The sequence below is a fragment of the Cydia splendana genome, chromosome 1 (genome assembly GCF_910591565.1).
Source record: "Cydia splendana chromosome 1, ilCydSple1.2, whole genome shotgun sequence".
Classification (NCBI taxonomy): domain Eukaryota; kingdom Metazoa; phylum Arthropoda; class Insecta; order Lepidoptera; family Tortricidae; genus Cydia; species Cydia splendana.
The window spans coordinates 34791219-34811953 of record NC_085960.1 but is presented as its reverse complement, the minus strand read 5'-3'; the positions used below and the strand labels follow the sequence as shown (position 1 = coordinate 34811953).

At 36.3% G+C, this 20735-nt stretch overlaps 1 protein-coding gene across 10 annotated transcripts in view; it reads left to right on the top strand.

The window, feature by feature from the left end:
- Positions 1-20735, top strand: part of LOC134794278 (CUGBP Elav-like family member 4) — an 883344-nt gene that overhangs the window by 817238 nt on the left and 45371 nt on the right. For all 10 annotated transcript variants that reach the window (XM_063766045.1, XM_063766084.1, XM_063766053.1 and 7 more), the window contains one exon: positions 9010-9089. In XM_063766045.1, coding sequence (XP_063622115.1) covers positions 9010-9089 — 80 coding nt within the window. The remainder of the gene's footprint in view (positions 1-9009; positions 9090-20735) is intronic.

Genomic DNA, 20735 nt, shown 5'->3' with positions numbered 1-20735 from the left:
AAATAATTAAAATTCACTAAAAATTACAAAACCACTATGAACAATACTAACTTTACAATATTAATAAGTCTATTGATTTATAATTTAAACTTTACTAGTACAATATTAAATACTAGCACTTGTCTGAACCACAAATCAATAAACAGCACTAAAATGATTAAACCCACTAAAATTAACACATTTAAATGTACTTCTCTAAAATTATTCAAGTAAAACCCCACAACAAATTACACTATATTATGCTCCAATCCAAACTCTACCAGAATCATGAGAAACTAGCAAAGTCCAGGTCAGGACACAATATAGGTAACCTAGATAGACCTAGCTACCTAAATCGAGAACACGTCCGACGGTTTGCTTAAGGCCACGAAGAGTGATCTCGTAAGGGACTCTATTGATCCCTACCTTAGATCCCGTCATCCCTGCTATTTCCCACTTCCTTGTACGTCATTGGTTTCCCCATAACCAATACTGAATTTCATAATTTCGTACAGTCCTTTCACTAATTACACCTTATTTCTTAATTAAAATAAGGTCCAAATTGACCTACTTTTGGGTGTGGTTTAAACTATATCTTTACGCCTATGGGATTGACATTACAGTTTTTTTTATTCTAACCACCTTTGTTTTCTATATGAGCACATATTGTAGAGCTCCGCCCTTTCTTAATTCTTTATAATATGGTTCAAATTTGCATAGAATATTTTAACCAAAACAAACATTATTCATTCATTTTTACGACGACGTGTGAAATACGAGTCTAAGCCCTTGAAACATAAGAAACCAAACTGAATTTTAACAGATTTTTAAACTACAAAAGCTTTATGACATTGAAATAGAGTTCAAATTATTTTATGAATAGATATCTTAATATATTGGTTTACTATAAATTACTAGGCCCTCCAAACTTTGTTTCTAGAATTTCAGACGAAATGGCCCACTTGAGATATGAGAAGAAATATAAATACTTAAATTACCGTGGGACACAATATTGGAAATTTAACCGACTTAAAAATAGAACAATACTATGTTCACATATAATGTTAACATGGAAGGGAGCCTCTGACATGTTACAAGTGTAGGTTGCTAATTTTATAAACGTCAATTTCCTATGAAAATATGACGTTTTCAATGGCATTTCCACACTTAGTCAGTGCAGAGTTAGCTTAGACGTACCTACCTGAAAGAAAAAAATAAATTATCAGTTTGTAATCCTACCGACTGCGCCAAATAATCAAAATAATTAAAGAAAGAAAATGGATATGTTTTTATATAAATTAAACATTTTTCTTAATTTTGAGTTCTGGCCGATGAAGCTTTGATGAAATAGACTCCGAATGCCTAACAATCAAATGACATCACGAGATACGGCGAGCACATTTTACGATCGTCAGCAGTTAACCACAAAATAAAAAGTGCAACGACTGAGTCATCCTCGTCCCCTTAAAAACGTCGTGAACACCAGATCAGTAACCCTATTATCACCATAACAGTATCAATAACGCTGAGTATTATATTTTAACGCGTATGAAGCCAACGGCTCACGTACGCGAAGTGTCTTTACGTTTACCGTGGCGCCTTAAGGGCCGGTTTATAACCACTTTGCAGCCACGCCGGGTCCAACCGTCTCCCTTATGAGACCTTAGGAGATATAACCGAGATATGACCCGACGGCGGCGGAATACGAATGTTGTGAAAACGTGCTTTTTAATATTGAGCCGGTTTATGGATATTTTAATGCTTCGGTTTTCGGTAAACGATTACGGTGGTCGACGGATTGTGTTGTGTAAGGGATCGTTTATTGGCGCGACATGTTTTCTTTCATATGGATATCATACTATTATTCGTGATAAAATTACAGTGGGTAGCAAATGTTTATTATACAGGGCGGAACATTTCTAGAGACTGAGCTGAAAGGATAGTGTTATCTAAGTGAACTACAATCGAGTTATTATAATCGTAAAGCTGGATTTAATAGTAAAACAAAATCATTAAAATGAAATATTTTTATATCAGTGACAACCCTACAAAGTTATTTACATTTTCAATTGACACATGGCATGTCATTCATACGATCTACTTGCTAGGGTTGAAACATACAGATTTTCGCACTAATGTTTAGCAAACTGTATCTCAAAAACGGTTAGAAATATTAACGTGATTAATAAGTGAAAAATAAAGTACGTAGTCTGAACAACTCCCAGTTTACGTAAAAGTCCTTCGTTCTGTTCCACCCGATATAAAGATGGAAAATAAGATTACACACCAGTAGATAAAATACGTAGTATTTAATTGTTTTTTTATCCGTACTTAATATTATTATACTTATAAATGCGGAATTAGGTTTGTCTGTCTGTCACTTCTTCATGCTTAAATCGCTGTACCGATTTACATGAAATTTGATATGAGGATAGTTTGAGGCCCAGGAAAGGACGTAGGACAGTTTTTATTAATCATCATCATCAGTATACCACGCAGACGAAGTCGCGGGCAAAAGCTTGTAACTTTATAAAGGAAATACACAGGAAAATATCTAAATCTATTTTATAACTATGCCCATCAATTTTAAGACGCAAAGCGGACAATAGTCTTCTAACTTTAGAATAGTTGCAATATAAGTCTTGTCCCACCCCCTCAAGACTCACATTACAAGTATTTAAAAAAGATAGAACCGTGTTATCGTCACGCGACAAGTATCGTGGAACGCAGGCGCCACGTCGCGTGCGGACTATCGTCTGACGCCTCTATCGCCCTATCTGTCCATCTTGGCACTAGCTGAAGGCATCGTTATCTATATGTATTATATATCCATCGTATATTTTTTTATAATTTGTGGTATTTTAGATTCGATTTTGTATCGAGTGATATTTGTGTACTTACGTAATTCCTGTCATCGACGAATTAAGGAGTGTTTGTAATTTAGCGAATGCCTATAACTTACTTATGATCTTACTGCAATTTAAGTATTGTAACTATTGTAATTATTACGAGAAAAAATTATCACATAGTAGATGGTTTTAATCCAGCATAAAAACGGTTTGTTTATATTTTTAACGTCTATAATTTTCATTCGTAATATAATATTTACTACGTACACTAGTGTATCTTATTAGTATCACATCACAGTGCAGCAGTCTCAAGGTTATTAATTAATACAAACTGAGTTCCAAAAGCAACGTCTGAATTTCATCTCTGCTAACATAATATACAAAGACACAATCCACAAAGATCCGTACAAATATAGTGAGTCCCAGCATAATTCAACCTGACCCCGAGCTTAAACCCTCAGAAAGAGAATTGTAAGCGAACTTTTATACTTTTTTCACAAATTGAGCGTGCACTCCATACAATGACTGCGAGCTCGCAACTGATACCAACTCCAATGAAATACTCCAACTTGTGACGTCCTTATCGTTGCGAATTTGTTCGCTCAGAAACACCCTATCGGCGCTGTTTGACGTTTCAAAACGTTGCTGTTAAAAATATATTGGACAAGTTTTGGGAAAACAAATCGGAGTCAAGTTTATGTTGTAATTTAGTAGTTTAATCAATGGGAGATAATAAGTTTCATTAAATTTGTAGAACTAGACATTTTGTTTCATATAACAGATAATTCATAAAAAAAACAACGGGTTGATAGATAGATAGATAAATCATTTATTTGTCAGCTGCAATGACACACAACAGAAAAAAACAATAATTATTACACAAAGAAAATTGAGTTACAAAGAAAATAGCATAGAAATGAGTAGGTACAAAAATAAAATTTTATAAAAGTAGGTAGGTACAAACTGTGTGCGTTGCAGCAGGACAAAAGGGTCACGGCTCAGTGATACGCTTCGCTCTTTCGAGCAAAGCACTGATTTTCTGCCGGTTGCACTCCGGGAGTGCCGACAGAAGTGAAAACTCAATGACTAGTCCAAAATGTCTGCAGCACTATTGTATAATTGACCCATCCTCCTTTCTATTGAAAAACTTTAGTTCCGAAATTGCTGGTCAGTGTGCTTGTTTAGAATTCGAAATTCAAATCTGTAGCGTTAATTGTTTAAAATTCGAATAGAAATTGTAAAGTTACCTTGCAGACCTCGCATCTAATCATGATATTTTGAGTTTTATTCACCAGTACTAGAGTTCACTTTTATTAGCGCTTTCATCAAGATGTAGCTTTATTGAATTATATTTGAGTGATATAAAGTTAGAATGTAACTGTGAGATTCTCGTATTTCAACCCGTACAAGATTAGAACCTTTTTCATGTAATGTCATTGAGTTTTTCTTTATTGATTTAAAAGCCATCTAAATGAGTGGCCATCTAAACCTTACTGTCACGTGATCGCGTTACGCTGTCTCGAGTTTATCATTTTTTCCCCACCTCAAAAAGTGCCCAGCGCCGCTAAAGAAGTTTTCACTTCAAAAGACGACACAACGATGGACTTAAGTTAACGCGAATTTTAAGCGTCAAAACAGACAAATCATATATTTTGACTTTCTACGTACAACTACGATTCTTTATATGTTTTATCGAAAGCATTATGCCTTTACTGGCGCTAAGCTTTATATCATAGCTTACTTACGCATCTATATCGTACAGGGTTTCCGCGCATGATCCTATCAGAGCGGCGTAATCGCGCTGTTTGCACGCACCAACTATCTCCTCATTACCCGCTAATACTCCACGTTAATATTTAACATCCGCGTCACTTAAAATAATAAGGATCCTGCCGGAGATTACGCAGGTCTCCCGAGCATTGTTAATGCTACCCGTGGATATTACCTTTCCAATTAGCCATCTTTTAGTGCCTCAAAACGGCTCTCGAGTTACGCGGGAGAGGTTAATTCTTTACCCGCTGCACCTGTATACAAGACTATGTCTAATTAAATGCCCTCCCGCGAGATTTACGCCCAACGCCGCTCCATTAAGCGGCGCCTATGAAACATAACAATAATTCACCTTTTTCTCGACAAAAGACGGTCGCGGCAAGTTTGCGAGCGTCTTTTGTTTTACAATCAAGTTACATTAGAAAGTCCTGGGCCCAATTGGAAACTGAGGAACAATGGAGTAGAAGTCGTTTTAAACATTTGTCGGCGGAGTTGGTGTGCCGCGTTACGCACGATTGCGGAGCTATAAACCGATAGAGTTGACGCTCCTCGCTACTCGTAACTTACCAAAATTGCCGCGTACGGTTTCCAGTTCATCCCTATTATTGGCATCTCTTTGTTTCCGCCTTTCGTTTGCGTAATCACCTTGTATTATCGCTCTTTGTGTTTGTGTTCACGGATCCAATTTTATTGATGATTTGGGATGGTTGTTGAACAAAATTTTAGAACAATGTTTTCACGTAGTTCTGAAACTTTATTAAAATTAATGTAATCCTGATGAATGTTAGTTAGTAGTATACCGTTTATACTCTTAGTTTGGTGATAAAAATACATAGTGACACTGGTTCCAGTCTTATGTTATCATAGGCAGCGAGGAATGGAAACGGGGTCCGAATTTAGGGGTTCGATTCGAACATGCCATTGAGAAGTTAGACCAATAGACACTAGGATGGGTTTATCAATGTGTATACCTACATGGAATCGTATGGAAATTACGAAATACTTTATGTTTTCGATATAAATAGAACCTACTTCAGAATTTGAGAATTGAAAATACTTAAATGAGTTAGGCTTAGTTTGATTTGTGACTTGTGAAATAGATTCTCTATTTATTTGTAATCGAATTAGCGACATACTTAGATAATATTGGTAATAAGTAATAACTTACACAGTTTAATTCCGAAACACATTTTAAACGTTGTAATCAATGTTTGTTAGGTGTTTCTATTTAGTCAGTTGATGTAAAAGTCGACGAATCCCCGCGACTCAACAGCAAGACTAACATTTCCATCAATTCAATATTTAAACAGTTTATTCGCTTCATTTGTTTGTGTAAACGAATATTGCAATCTCTATTCCTAAATAAACCATGAACCCAAATTTTAATCAACAGTTTAAAACCCGGGCCAAACTATTCAGAAACTAATTTTATTTGCTTCTTAAATCGAATCAAACTGAATGAAATCTCAGAGCAAAGACAATCAGAATCTCTCGTTAGGGCGGTCCATATAGATCGGATGTTGTTTACACTGTTCGCGAATTCATCTCGGCATTACCAACTTCCTCTGAGCAACTTCATACGCGGAAGTTTAAAATGAAAGATTCGAACTGAGCCCAGAGCAGTAATAATATTGGATCTCGCTCCTGAACCTTCAGTGAAATAGCGCCATTTAATAGTACGTATTTGGTTTGTTCTCGAGAGTACAAAGTTTTACATCTGACATTGTTATACTTACAGTTGAAATGAACGTACGGTGAATTTCATAGACTGAGTAAAGATACATGAGGATGGCTTAATTTGAAAGTGGGAATAACTAAGTTGTTGTAAGAATTTCATTACCAAATTAAATCCAGCAGGTAAATAATTGTAGCAAGTTTACGAATAAACTAGATTTGTCTCCTCCACTCCACGTTAGAAAATACCTCACAGAACAAATATCCTTTCAGAGACGCACAAGCCCTCATCTCAGGATACTGCGAACGTATGATTACTAGAGCTGACGTGTGTCAAAGACATAAAAGGTGCTTCGCGACGCACACAAAAAAATGGACCTCAAAGAAACCTTTGACAAATTATCCTGTTAACTTGACAGGTAAACACTCGCGCACGCTCGCGAATCGAACGACCAAACATGAAACAATTCGCAGAGGTAACGTTCCGTCGCCAGTCGAGTGCCAAACTTTTTAACGTGTAATGCTTCCGATACATAAAACTATCCAATAATATTTGCGATCGGCGGCGACGCAAACATTTCGGTCGCGGGCGCTATCGGCGGGCTATAAAGGCCTTTCGCGCGATAAAAACTGATCTGTGAGTTTGCTCGCCAACAACAGGAAAACAGATCTTTGGCGGGCGGCCAAGTTACCTGCAGCGCGACGCAGCCGCCGCCTGCGTGCCAGCCCGATAAAGGGTTAACAAATTGCATCCAAGTTCGCACACGTCGCCGAATGTGGAAGCAGTAAATAGTGCCATGTTTGCCGGCGAAGTTTTGACTTCTTTCGCACTTGCCAAGTGACGTCCTCATAATGGGCTTTCCGCCAGCCATTGTAATGAGCGCGCGCGGCGCGGCGCCGGCGGGTCCGCGCGGCCGCTACACCGATTGTCGCTGTTTAAATTGTGTTCCGCACAATCCGCGCTTATTATTCCTTTATGCGACAGCGACAGCGCCCTTGCCGGCGATTGCAAATTGTTTTTATTCTATTCGGCCTCTGCTTATTTTGCGTTGTCTCTATTTTCGCAGCAGCCGGAGATGTAAACATGGTGTGGAGCTTTAAAAAGTGCGCCCTAATTTATTTGAGGCGGCTTTTCCGAAAACCTTTCGGCCGTGCTCTTTTATCCAGTCGAACAAAGGATAATACGAATAAAAGCCAGTCAAGCATAATCGTACTTCCAGCGTCGAGAGCTCGGCGAAATAGTCGCCACAATTTCTCGTGCAAAGTTTTACCTCTGAATTTTTTTAGATTCATCGTTGATTTAATATAAAGTAACGAGCATAATCTACCCGTATCCTCACGTCGCGAATATAAAAGAAGATTGTATTTCTTCCGGAGTTCTGTTTCGGTTTTGCATCGTGTAAAATATGGGCGAGGTGTCGGCACTAATGCCGTTAAAAGAGGCTGGGCGGCAAGTGATTTAGTTCAGGGCAAGTTGGTGCGGTAATCCTATCTCGGGGAGATCCATCAGTCGTCATTACGCAGTAGCACCTGTGGGAAGGGAGGTAAGATTGATCCTCCGCCTTCTGACAGCCTGTTATTGAAAAACTGAGCGATAATCCCGCTGTGAGCTGTTGTTTAAGACATTTTTTTGACGATGTTTTTCCGGAATTTTGGGATATTAGTGTTGAACCTGGGAATTTATGAGGTTATTAATGTTTGCTTATGCCAGTGCTGATTATAAGAAAAGAATCAAAAATAAAAGCGAATTTTCTATTATGCTACTATATCTGTGAATCTACTAGCCTTTTTTTTGCCTAGTAACAAATAATAATATTATATGAAAAACACATCTAGTTTGTGATTAATAGATGGTTTACATTTTTTCTAAATTTAGGCAAATAAAATACACCAAACAAACACACACATTAAACAATGTCAATCATTAAAACTATTTTAATTTTATTTTTAATCATTAAACAAGTCGTTATAACTGAAAATGTGCCTTCAACACGCACTTGCATATTTTTATGACAACTCATAACTCATATTATGGGTTAACTGAGTTTATATTCATGACATTGAATTTTTCCATAATGTCCTTTGATAACACCTTGTGATCGCGCACTCATCGACACTACCCAAAAAAGGTCATAGGTATTTACCACTCTAAAAACAAATCGAATTTTCCTCAAGTTTTATGTTATTTTTGGACATTGTTTATTTGTAATTTCAGGATGTATCTATTAGAATGGGCTGAAGGTTGCGTAAGGCGAACTTGTTTGTAAACTAAGCTGGCCAAAGTTAATGCGAAAACGGAACGGTTCGGCGGATTACGAAATATTTTCTTTGGTTCAAATGGGACTTTTTCTTACGTAGGGGTAAAATAGGTGTTAAATACAGCAGTATATGTTGCGTGATGGCTCTGTGCTAGAGGCTATAGAAGGTACCTATTAATTTTATTAGTTATAAAAAAATTAACCGATGCAAAAATTTAAAACACATTAAAAATTTAACAAGAATTAAAACAAAAACACTAAAGTGTAACCCCCTTATTCATAAACGTTTACTAAAGTTGACAAGCCGATAATAATCGTTTGTCCCTTTCCATCATACCAATACGTCGGAAAGGGACAAACGGGGATTATGAATAAGGGGGTTAAAAGATAACTCACCGCTTATTTATTCACATGTATTTTTACCAGTTACGTATGTAACATTGTATGAAATATAATAAAGTTTCGTTTTGTTGTTGCAGGCTGCGCGTTCGTAAAGTTCAGCTCACACCAAGAGGCGCAGGCGGCCATCACCAGTTTGCACGGGAGTCAAACTATGCCGGTGAGTAACTACTAATCTAATTGTTTAGCATTCTTAGGGCCACTTGCACCATTCCACTAACCCGGGGTTAACCGGTTAAACCTGGAGTTACCATGGTTACCAGTACAATTTGACACTGTGTTAACGGTTTAACCGGTTAACCCCGGGTTAGTGGGGTGGTGCAAGTGGCGCTTAGCGATTAGCGAACACTTTGATATCGTGAACTAAGTAGGTAGAGTTGGAGCAAGCGAACTCTGCACTGACAGTATGACAGTGCCACTATATACATCAGATTTCTGTCTTAAAATGTACCAATGTAGAAAACCTTAAAGGTAAAAGTTGCCTGGATGAAAAAAAATCACGAAAATATGCCTAATTTTCATTTGTTTGCAATTGAGTTACCCTGCATACCATAACAGTATAAAATAAGTAAAGATATAGCCGAGGAACCTGACGAGCAACATTAAAAAGTATATTTTCAGAGTAATTGTGACAATAGGTAAAAACCCGCGCGATGGCCATTTCTACCGTCCCAGGTTTCGTGCGGCGCGACATATATTTTGCACTTTAACGTTGATAGATTCGTCAACTGTCAAATTGCAGTAAAACATCTTCTACTTGTACTCGACACCAATGCATTGAGCTATTCACGTATTATCTCTATACCACGATACCTCTAGTTCCCAACTCCGACGTTGAGGCATAATTAACTTTGTTCCTTCATACTATACTTATAGCTTCGATGGTTCTTATTTACACGTCTCTTTCTAAAAGGCAATGTTAGAGGAAGAAGGAGCTTAAGTAATGAGCTTATATGAAACTTCTGATTAGTTACAGGTGAAGTTGATTTCTGCTTGGTAAATTCGACAAAGTTTAGCTACGATAGATTTTTTTTGTGTAATACAAGGTGGAACATTTCTAGAGACTGAGCTGAAAGGATAGTGTTATCTAAGTGATCTACAAGCGAGTTATTATAATCGTAAAGCTGGATTTAAAAGTAAAACAAAATCATTAAAATGAAATATTTTCATATCAGTGACAATCCTAAAAAGTTAGGTATTTACATTTTAAATTGACACATGCCATGTCATTCAATGGAATCTACTTGCTAGGGTTGAAACATTTTCGCACTAATTTCTATTTAAGAAACTATCTCAAAAACGGTTAGACATATTAACGTGATTAATAAGTGAAAAATAAAGTACTGAACGATTCCCAGTTTGCGTAAAAGGTATAGCTTTATTTGACGTTCATAAGTGCATTGTAATATGCCTACTTGAATAAACTATTTTTTATCTTTTATCTTTATCTTAAAAGTCCTTCGTTCTGTTCCACCCCATATAAAATGAACCTTATTTGGACTAACTTCCTAGTTCATACATCATTTTGTTCGTACTTGTCAGTACCTACATGTTTAGCCGCGAGTGTGACTCACGGGGAATAAGAACAAAACGACATCATTTAGTTGTCAAAATATAAGTTTGAATTCGCCTCTGAGTCGAAACATACTATTACTACAACGCGCCGGCCGATTGGTCGGGGTATAATTTAACATTAAATTTAACATTAGACATATTTTTCAAATTCTAACATTTTATCTCCAACCTCCAGTCTACCCAATTAGGCATCGTAATTGCAATTGTTTGCGCGTAATCGGAACGATTCGAGTGTCGATATAATCGGCCATTGCTTTCAAATCTTCCCATTAATTGCTGTGCAATTGAAAACTTTTCCAATTAATGGGCCTTGTTGCGAACAAAGACTGTTGTCTAATAGATTTTTAGAATTTATTGACTTGTTTATTATTTTTCAATTCGTTTTGAGTTTGGAAGCCAATCAGCGGCTTTGTTTTGTTGTCAGTGAATATTCGGTTTCATTCAATTTCATTTCGTCTGTTATAGAAAAAACTTTTATAAGTATTCTCTATTTTCAATGATACCTACACATATTTTCACAGATGATGTATTTCTGTTGCCGCTATAACAATAAATACTAAAAACAAAATACAATAAATTTTTGTATGTGCCCCGTACAACAAACGTGATTTTTTTGCCGTTTTTTGCGTAATGGTACGGAACCCTTCGTGCGCGAGTCCGACTCGCACTTGGCCGGTTTTTATTTGAACCCATATATCCACGACATGACATTCCCAAAGTCAAATATGTGTCCCGGCTTGTCCCGATGCAACCTCCGTTCACGTCGCCGTCAAAATGAAAATATAATTCATTAAAATGACAGACGTGCGTAACAGCTGTCGAGTGTTGCCAACATAAAAGTTTATTCAAACAGTGCTTGCAATAACGGGCGACAAATATCGGCGCTGCCAACATTGCCAACTATAGTATTTAATTTCAATCGTGTTTGTAGGGTGAGGCTGCGCAAATATTTAACGTTTGTACGCGGCGCTTACATGTTTTTATTGTCGCAAATTGTGATGTTAATATGATACTTCAAACAGAGCTGGAACATTTTGTTATTTGTTACAGTAATATCGGTTTATCGCCAATGTAAAGTGCTTATTCGCTTTGTACAGTTCACGCAGGAACTCTGTGGCTTTGGGGGCTGAGAGAGCTATGGTTCATTTGCTTCTTCGGAATTCGTATGCAAATTGTGAGCAAACTGTGGCGCCCGCCTGCGCGGATAACTATTTCAACACCTTGAAAAAACATTTTTTGAAGATACTATAATTTTAGTGGATACTGTAGGACCATTCTATTTTGCAAACGTTGCAAACACATGTTAATCCACTTATTATCCGCGATTACTTCGGTCCCCACTGCATCTAAGCCAGCCACATAATCATTCATTTTCCTATCTGCCTTTTTCCTTAGGACGGCCGAATAGCGTATGCAAACACTCAAAAAAGCCTTTTAAATCTTCCCAAAGTCCCGGTTAATTCGGATGGCTAAATAAAAGAGCAGCTAACAAATCGCAGTCGGTAAATACTAGCCAGAATGTATCGGTCGGCAAAAAGACCGCGAATCGACTGTCCGGCCCGCTTAACTTTTTAATTAGTGGTCTAGAGATAGGCCCAGGCATATTGTCCATGCCAAGTATTGGAGCTGAGTGGAAATTTAATTTTTCACATCACCTAATCAGAAAATGGATGTTTCTTCCCTGCTAGGAGGGATCAAAGTGGCACTTTTCTGTTCGACGACATTTCATTGCCAGTATAAAATATTAATATAATTAACTATGAACATCGTATGTACAGCCTGGCAAAAAAGAGTAGAAATTAAAAAGTGGCAACTAACACTGTAGTGTCAACACTAGGATTTTTTTATTTTCCTCATAGTTGATGTGAAAAGCAGTATGTGTCACACGGTATCAAAATTATTTCGTCTTGGGCGTTAACACTTGAATCCCTCATTACGCTCAGGATTCTACTTTAGGATCCCTCACTACGTTCGGGATTCTATTGTAGAATCCATCGCTTCATTCAGGATTCAATGTACGCCCTTGACGGAAATATATCATTTTGATCCCTTGTAACACAAACTACTATTGTTATATTATGGAGCAAGGAGTGAAAAAGTGATGTACAAACTTTTTAATAAAAATATAAACATGAAGTAAAAATAATCATAAACGCTTCAGTTCTATTCAATTTTGTTTACAGGATCGAATGTTTATTATTACACAATTGGTTTTATCAATCATGCATACACGATTCAATTTACAGACAAGTAATTCAATTAATTAATAAGTAACACAGATTTTTTTTTAATTACTTGAAATGCAGAAATGCAGTTTACATTTTCCAACGAACGAAACAATGCGCGTACGTATTAGTTACGAACAAAACGCTAGTATGTTTGAATTTTTTTCACGTCCATTTTGTCCGTAATAAATTCAAATGTATGAGAACTAAAAATTCCCATTTTATTTACCTGGCAACTGGAACTAGAGCGGGTATCTTTCAAATTAAATATGGCGGCGAGAAGCATTTGCATGAAGAATATCGAAGGTACATTAAGCGGGGATTGCACGAGCATTATCATAACAAAGTGCGCGCCTTGTTGGCCGAAGTGGCTTCTGCCTTTGTCCTGCCGCGCGCGATTACATCAAATTACATTTTATTAGAATTAATATCAAGGATTTTGGCCTTGAGGAGGCTTTATTTAGCTTCCAATTAGGCTCCGTGTAGCAATACCGATAGTTCGGATTAACTCGGTGCTTATACGTGCTTGTGTATCGCGGAATATTACAGGCACGTATAACGGGAAATAATTAGGGGTGTGTGCGCGGCTTAAGAATGAGTTCGAAATTTAAATGTTGGTTCTTTCCTGTTTGTGCTTGGTTTAATGTTGCCAGATGGAGAGTTATTTTTTATTGTTTTATGAGTGAATATCGGTATACGTACAAATTTAATTTGTTATATCCCTACTAATACCTACTTCACCTTTGGAACTCCAAGAATACCTTGAAGGAGCCCACTGATTAACAGTCCGCCGGACGGTATCGGCCTGTAAGTTAGAACAAAATTTTGACAGTTGCGAACAACTGACAGGCCGATACCGTCCGGCCGACTTTCAATCAGTGGGCCCCTTTAGAAGTCGTAACTCGTCGTGTCTACGGCGCCATGAACACATATAAGTATAAGAAACATATACACGTAAGCTGTCAAAGTTGCCTGCACACCTTAGAGTTACCTACATCAGCTCGCTTGCGCCCGTAACCTCGGCATGAGTGTGACGTTTGTGTATATGACGTAAAGCGTTCAAAGAGTTAACAATATATGATGATATATAAAGATGGTCAAGCAAATCTTGTCAGTAGAAAAAGGCGGCAAATTTAAAAAATGTAGGCGCGAAGGGTTATCGTCCCATAGAAAATTTGAATTTCGCGCCTTTTTTTACTGACAAGATTTGCTTGACCAAGTATATAGTATCATAATTTAAATGCGATGATGAATTATTTTAAATTGTCTGGCTACGGTAGGTTTCATCAATCGTCATCATCAATCCACGCAGACGAAGTCGCGGGCAGAAGCTAGCAAGTAATCAATTAGACAATTAACATATGATAGTTTTATACACGATTAACTTCAACGTTTGCTTTCATCCAACTTTTAAATGACACTTTTCCACTTGTAAAAATTGTTTTTAAGCACATCAACCTTTCAAATCTAAACGACAGAAGCAGTCACCAATAAGGCCACAGCACTAATCCAGCTCCGAGGAGGGGTGTTTCGGCACCGATAATTCCATTCGGCACAAAGGCCGGCTTTGCCCCAACTTCCCCACTAATGACGTTTTTGTCTGCACCGTCAGGGTGCTGTGATTTGTATGAAACAAGTGTATGAATAGACGTTTGGCTGCCCTGTAGAGGCAAAATTAATTAATTTTGTATTTGTCCTAATTGATTAAATTATATAGCCCACGCTCACAAGAGGGAGCTAACGCAAAATTGTAGTTTTATATTGAATTTTTACACGTTTGCACCAACCGCATTTGACAGACTGATCAACGTCACTCAGCAGTGAAGTATGAAACTTCCCATACAGTACAATTTAACGAACGTTTTAACGGTGACAGGCGGTATGGTGCAACTGGCACTTAGTTAATCACGGGCAGATGCAATAAAAAAATCACACGGAAACTAGACTATATTTCCAAGGGCAGACTCTAACCAAACCCTTAAAATGTTAAAGTTGGCTCAATGTAATAAAAAAAACTGAAAACATATTAAATTTTCATTAATTTTCAGTTGTATAATTATCGTTACCCTGCATACATTAGCAGTATACTTTTAGTATAAAATAGCTAGTGATATTTCCCAGGGATCGAAACATTTTAAGCAGATTGACTATTTTAGGCATTAAGTCTGCCATTTGTACATTTCTTAATGTATTTTGCGCAAAAAAAGTTTAAATATATACCGTCTTATATGATATCGATATGTTTTAATAGCTTTTATAACTTTTTGTTTTCTCTTTTTTATATTCATGGGTTAATCCTTATATTACCCCTTTGTATCTATTTCCAAACTTATGAAAGATACTCAGATCTTATCATATTCTCGAGAGAGTCAGTAAAAAAATATATCGGGAGTATTTTCTTTGATAAGTTATTATCTTACTTTAAATAAAAAAAAATACTTTAATAATATTTGAATTTTGTTAATAAAAGCAACGTAAAAAGCGGGGTAGGTACTTAGAATATGAACACATAGCGTTCAACTCTAGTCAGATTACATTTTCCACTCTGAAGCCTTTCTACAAACTATGATTAAACCATGTTATTTCTAAAACCTCGTTTTAAGTCTGTACTCAAGTTACGTTCCGATCAGACCCAAAATTACCTAAACTTTCTCACGCTTATTCGAAATAAACTACTCAACAACAATGTTGTTCTAAAACATCCTAAGTACAAAGGCTTTTCGAGCCTATTTAACCCCTTAGTATTAGCTAGCTACCGTACCCTTGCCCGAAAATTTCATACGAAAACACCCCGAAAAACCATACATTTTATACTTATACTGTTAGAAGATGGGCGTTATAAACAAGTCTTAATAAATTCGCTGATGTTTCGTGCAGGGTCACTCCCCTGCGAGCTATCTCACCGTTTACGTTCGCTTTCCATAAAATAGCAAAATAAAAGTATTGAGAAATACTAAGTAAAAATACCTGTTGCGAATTCACTTAGCTTAAGTACCGACGTGCCTCGAAGTTGCCTTAACGACTGTTGTGTTTAGTTTGCATACCTTATAGACCAGGTTTTAAACTTAGTTGGCCGTAAAAGCGTAAAAACGGCCCGATTCGAACTTCTAAATACGGCAAATAGTAGCACATTTGTATGTGTCAAAAGCGACGTTTCTTCAAACAAAAACGTAGCATACGATTTCATAAAATATAATACGCATTTAAGTTTTCGAATTATATTTTAGATAAATACTTAAAATGAATTTATTTTTTATTTGTTGATAGGTACAGTTAGAGTAAGTACGAGCTAGATGCAAAAATAGTAAATGAAATTATAACTGAAAAAATAATAATTAGGTATTAAGCTACCTATAATCGGTAAAAACATACCAAGTACAAATCCCCGTTCCGCAATTTTAAAACGCAAATCCGTATTCATTGCGCCGCTACAGTACACAGGGCATGTTGTCTTTAATAATTGGGCCCCAGCCTTTTAGGGACCTTATTAGGGATTTTCGAGGGCTTCATTCGCCCGAGGGTTGTGATAGGTTAAGAGCTGGCCCCGGAAAAGGGTATTTCATTTTAAGCAAAGAAACCCTTCTAGTTTGCTATACAGTCATTAATAGATGTGCGTCTGGAAGCTGTTTATCTGTGGAAACTAAAGGTAGAGATTGTAAAATCAATTGATGGTGCGCAATTTATAGAGCTTTAAGCTCCATTTTTATTCCTCTACGTTGATGCTAAAAATAAGGATTATCATTTTAGCAGTTTATTTTTCTATGTAAGTATATGAGTTAGGTATGTGGTGTATTCCAACATTTCCAACTTATGCCAAAACTAACAAACGATGATCGAATTGCCTACCGTTTATATTTTCGATTGATTTTAAAACCCCTTAACAGCCTGCTATCCTAACCTTCACAGATGAACAGCTTCCAAATACCTAACCAAATCAAGTACCTAATAGAGATAATAAACAAAACTCTTTAAATCGCAATTAATTTACATGAAAAAAAATACATACAATTATTGTAAAGTTCGTTGCAACTGACTAGAGGGGTTGGAGAGGTGTTGCTCTAAAAAATAAAAAATTATATAACCTTTGCCGGGGCCAGCTCTTAGTGTATAAGGACAGGTCCACTATGCCTTTTAAATGTTAAAGCCCTGGTTTGGGGCGGGATAGTGCCGTTTGCGTGCTTTCAGCGCAAATTGTTTTCTTTTACTGGTACAGATTTACTCTGGGATTTTAATTAGTGCTTTCGGTGTGGGCTTTTCGTTAAAGATAGGTGTAGGTATTTTTAGAAATCGGCTTTTTGCGATACATTAAGGACATTTATTTTGTCTTGGGACCCACAGCATTAAACATCGAAAAACTTAATGTGCTGTACAGTCACCTGCAAAATATGTTACTCTTCGAAGGCCGCAAAAATATGTGTCAGATATTTTTGCGGCCTTCGTTGAGTAATATATTATTATTGCAGGTTACTGTACATAGCTTCAATCTATTACACAATAAATTACAAATTACAAACTGAAATGTGCATGACACACAGAGACAATCGTTAGCCTAAATACATCCCACTGCTGGGCACATGCCTCTCCTCATTGTATCCATTGTGTGTCATTGTTGTATCTCAGTATATTGGTATGCTGTTTTTATCATTGTATTGGGTATGAAGTTTGAACTATAATCCCGATGCCATTTCAATGCGGGTTGGGAATCGTTGCAAATTAATTGTCTGCATAATTTTTCACGATGTGTAGCAACTGGTCAATATGAAATGATATTTTAAGCCGACCACTGACTAACAGTCCGCCGGACGATATCGGCCGGTCAGTTGTTCGGAACTGTCAAATTTTTGTTCTACCTGACAGGCCGATATCGTCCGGCGGACTGTTAGTCAGTGGTCGGCTTTAGTAATAAGTTTTGGAAAACGGGGTACGAGTCAAGGTTTGAACCCACAACCTTCGGTTTAGAAACAGCCTTGAAACAGCACACCTTTTCGCTTACCTACCAAGGCTTTTAATAAACACATTGCTTATATTATATATCACTAGCTTCTGCCTTTGTCAGCATGAAATGATAATGATGATTGTTAAAAACTATCCTAAGGTAAGGGAAGGTTCCCCGGGCCGCCAACAATCTCCATACCAAATTTCATCGAAATCGATTCAGTGGTTTGAGCAGACAAAGTTACTTTCGTATTTATAATACATAATAATGTATAATAATATATATCAGTAAGGGTTAATATAGCTACCAAACACATACTCAATTAAACTAAAACACATCCCATCAATTAATTGGACAAAGGACAAAGCTCAATTACACTGGCGAGTTCTAAAAACTACACCCAATCGTAAAGGCGTACACACATTGCAATTATTTGCCGACGTACACTGGCGTTCGTAAAACGGGCGGCGGTCGCAATAAGACGATATTAAATGACATATACACGTCCGTGCACATACAGTTATCGCCGCTGTCCGTGGTTTAAGGATGTTTTTGCTGTATTTATGATATTTTCAAGTTGTTTAATAAGTTAGGTTAGTTTTATTTAGTTTTATTAGGGGTTTTAACGTAACATATTTTAAATATGTCCTACTATGCATTGAATGATGATGATTGATGATTGATAAAAAAACTATCCTATGACCAACCCCGGGCCTCAAGCTATCTCCATACCAAATTTCATCTAAATCGGTTCAGAATATAAACGTGAAGAGGTAACATACAGACAGAGTCACTTTCGCGTTTATAATATTTAGTATTTAATAAAAAAAATGCATGAATATTTATTTCATTAAAAAAAATTAAGTAGTTTTCTATTAAATCATATGATGTTTTTTCTTAACTTAAAATGAAATGACATCACAAATTAATAAATGAACTCACATTTATTTCTTGATTCTTAACGTAGAAAAGGCAGACTTAAAATCAACTTGCTTTACCCCATTATAAGGGACTTTTAAGCTTAAAATTATGTCAATGCTCCCCTATTCACCCAATTTAAAGCTATAAGCTATAAAAGTTGATGGTAACCCTTTTGAACAGCGAGATCACTTATTACGCAGCTCCGCTTGAAAACGACGGTGATAACGATATTTGTTTAGGAACGAACGAGCTTGTTCTAATTACGCTGTGACATTTTATGCCTTAATTCGACAAGATATTTTGTTAATTCAGATTCCAAAACCTTATACTCTATAAGGTTAATACGGGTAAAAGTGGTTGGCCTTCACATTAGGGCTTGTTTCCACATTGATTACTGTTTCAATCGAAATTAAACTTTCGAGAGACATAATTTAAAAAATTTAGTTCGCAACGATTACACTCACTTGTATTTTTAGTCGCTATTGGAGACATGTTTCGGGCCCGTCGGGGGTCCATCTTCAGGCTCGAGTGCTCGCGGCGGCTGCACGGACCCAATAGCGACTAAAAATACAAGTGAGTGTAACCGTTGCGATCTAAATATATATTTTGATTCCTGTTTATTCAATTATTGCGAGTTCATACATTTGCTACTTGCGTTTATAGTGTAGTAAATAAAGGTAGTGGACCCCGCAGTCATTCCTCAGCCAGAAAAAACTTTACAGTATGATAAAGTATCAATAAATAAAAAGTAGTGTATAAATTTCCAAAGAATAATAATAATAGTATTTAAGTAAATACCTAAAGTCTTAAATCGTTAATATCTTTTTACGGAACAATGCTCCGTTTAAACTTTCTTCTCCGGACATATTCATGTAACGTATTGCAACAATATATGAAATATCAAAAAAAAATATCCCCGCAGAAATACCAATATTAACTAAATATAATTTTTTGGCATGTCTTGAACCGGAAAATTGCTCAGTCTAATTTTTTCACTGGAATGACATTTTATTGCCGATTTATACCTACAAATTGAAAATCTAAAAAAGTTACCATGTAACTAAACTTTTTTCAGAAATTGCCTTTTTACTCGCTGTGGAAAATTTCTCTATCCATTTTATTTCTCTATAAATTTTTCTTTCCATTCAACTATAAAAACATCCAAAAAAATAAAGAAATAAATAACGGTGTCCAAGGGATGATATTTCTTTTGGATATTTTGGATTTAATTATATACGTGACTACTGAGTATATATTTAAAAAGAAATCAGGCTGAGAAATTTTGCACTCTCAGTTTTTAATAGTTCTAAAATACATAAACTTGGGTATGCATTTTTTTTTTCTTACCCACTACGCCAAATTATATTCTAAGATCATATAAGAAGGAAAAAATGCCAGAGCAATTTTCCGATGAAAATGAGCGTCAAAAAAGGAATTATCATAAAAAAATATTCACATGTTTGACAAAAGTTTTAGATTTTTTTCTAGTATCACTTGAAAAACACATACTAATACAAATAACTTATTTGGTAAAATAATTTTGGACGGAGGAATTACTCGGTTCAATATATAAACAGATTTGTATTTTTACGAATAAATACCTAACTTAGACTTAACTTAACTTAGAGTGTTTTGATATGTATATGTTAGTTTCGGCTCATACTATACAATAACCAAGCAAAATTTCATCGACTGAGAAATTAATGCAAGGGTCTCCATACAACAACTTGCTTCATTTACTACACTATTAGTGGCAAACGTATGAACTCGCACTAAAAACTAATCAATGTATAAACAGGCACCAATGTGAAGGCCAGCCACATTTTTCATGTAGACTTTCTTTATTTCTTGTGAATTGTTCCAGAAATTTCCGAAATCACATCCGAATTTAATTAAACTTTCCGCAACTCTCAATCTGTAATTGAATACTAACAATTTAAACGCACTTTCTTAGTGTGACAGACATTCCACGATATAAAAGTTACCTTTCATTTAATCATTGCTTTGTGTGTACAAAAAGATCTTATGATTATTATATTATGTTTCAACACAACCCTGTAAGGGCACTGAAATAAAATTACAAACTAATCAACTACTTAACCTAATAACGTAATAACACTATTTAATATAGGTACATGTAATGGCCTAC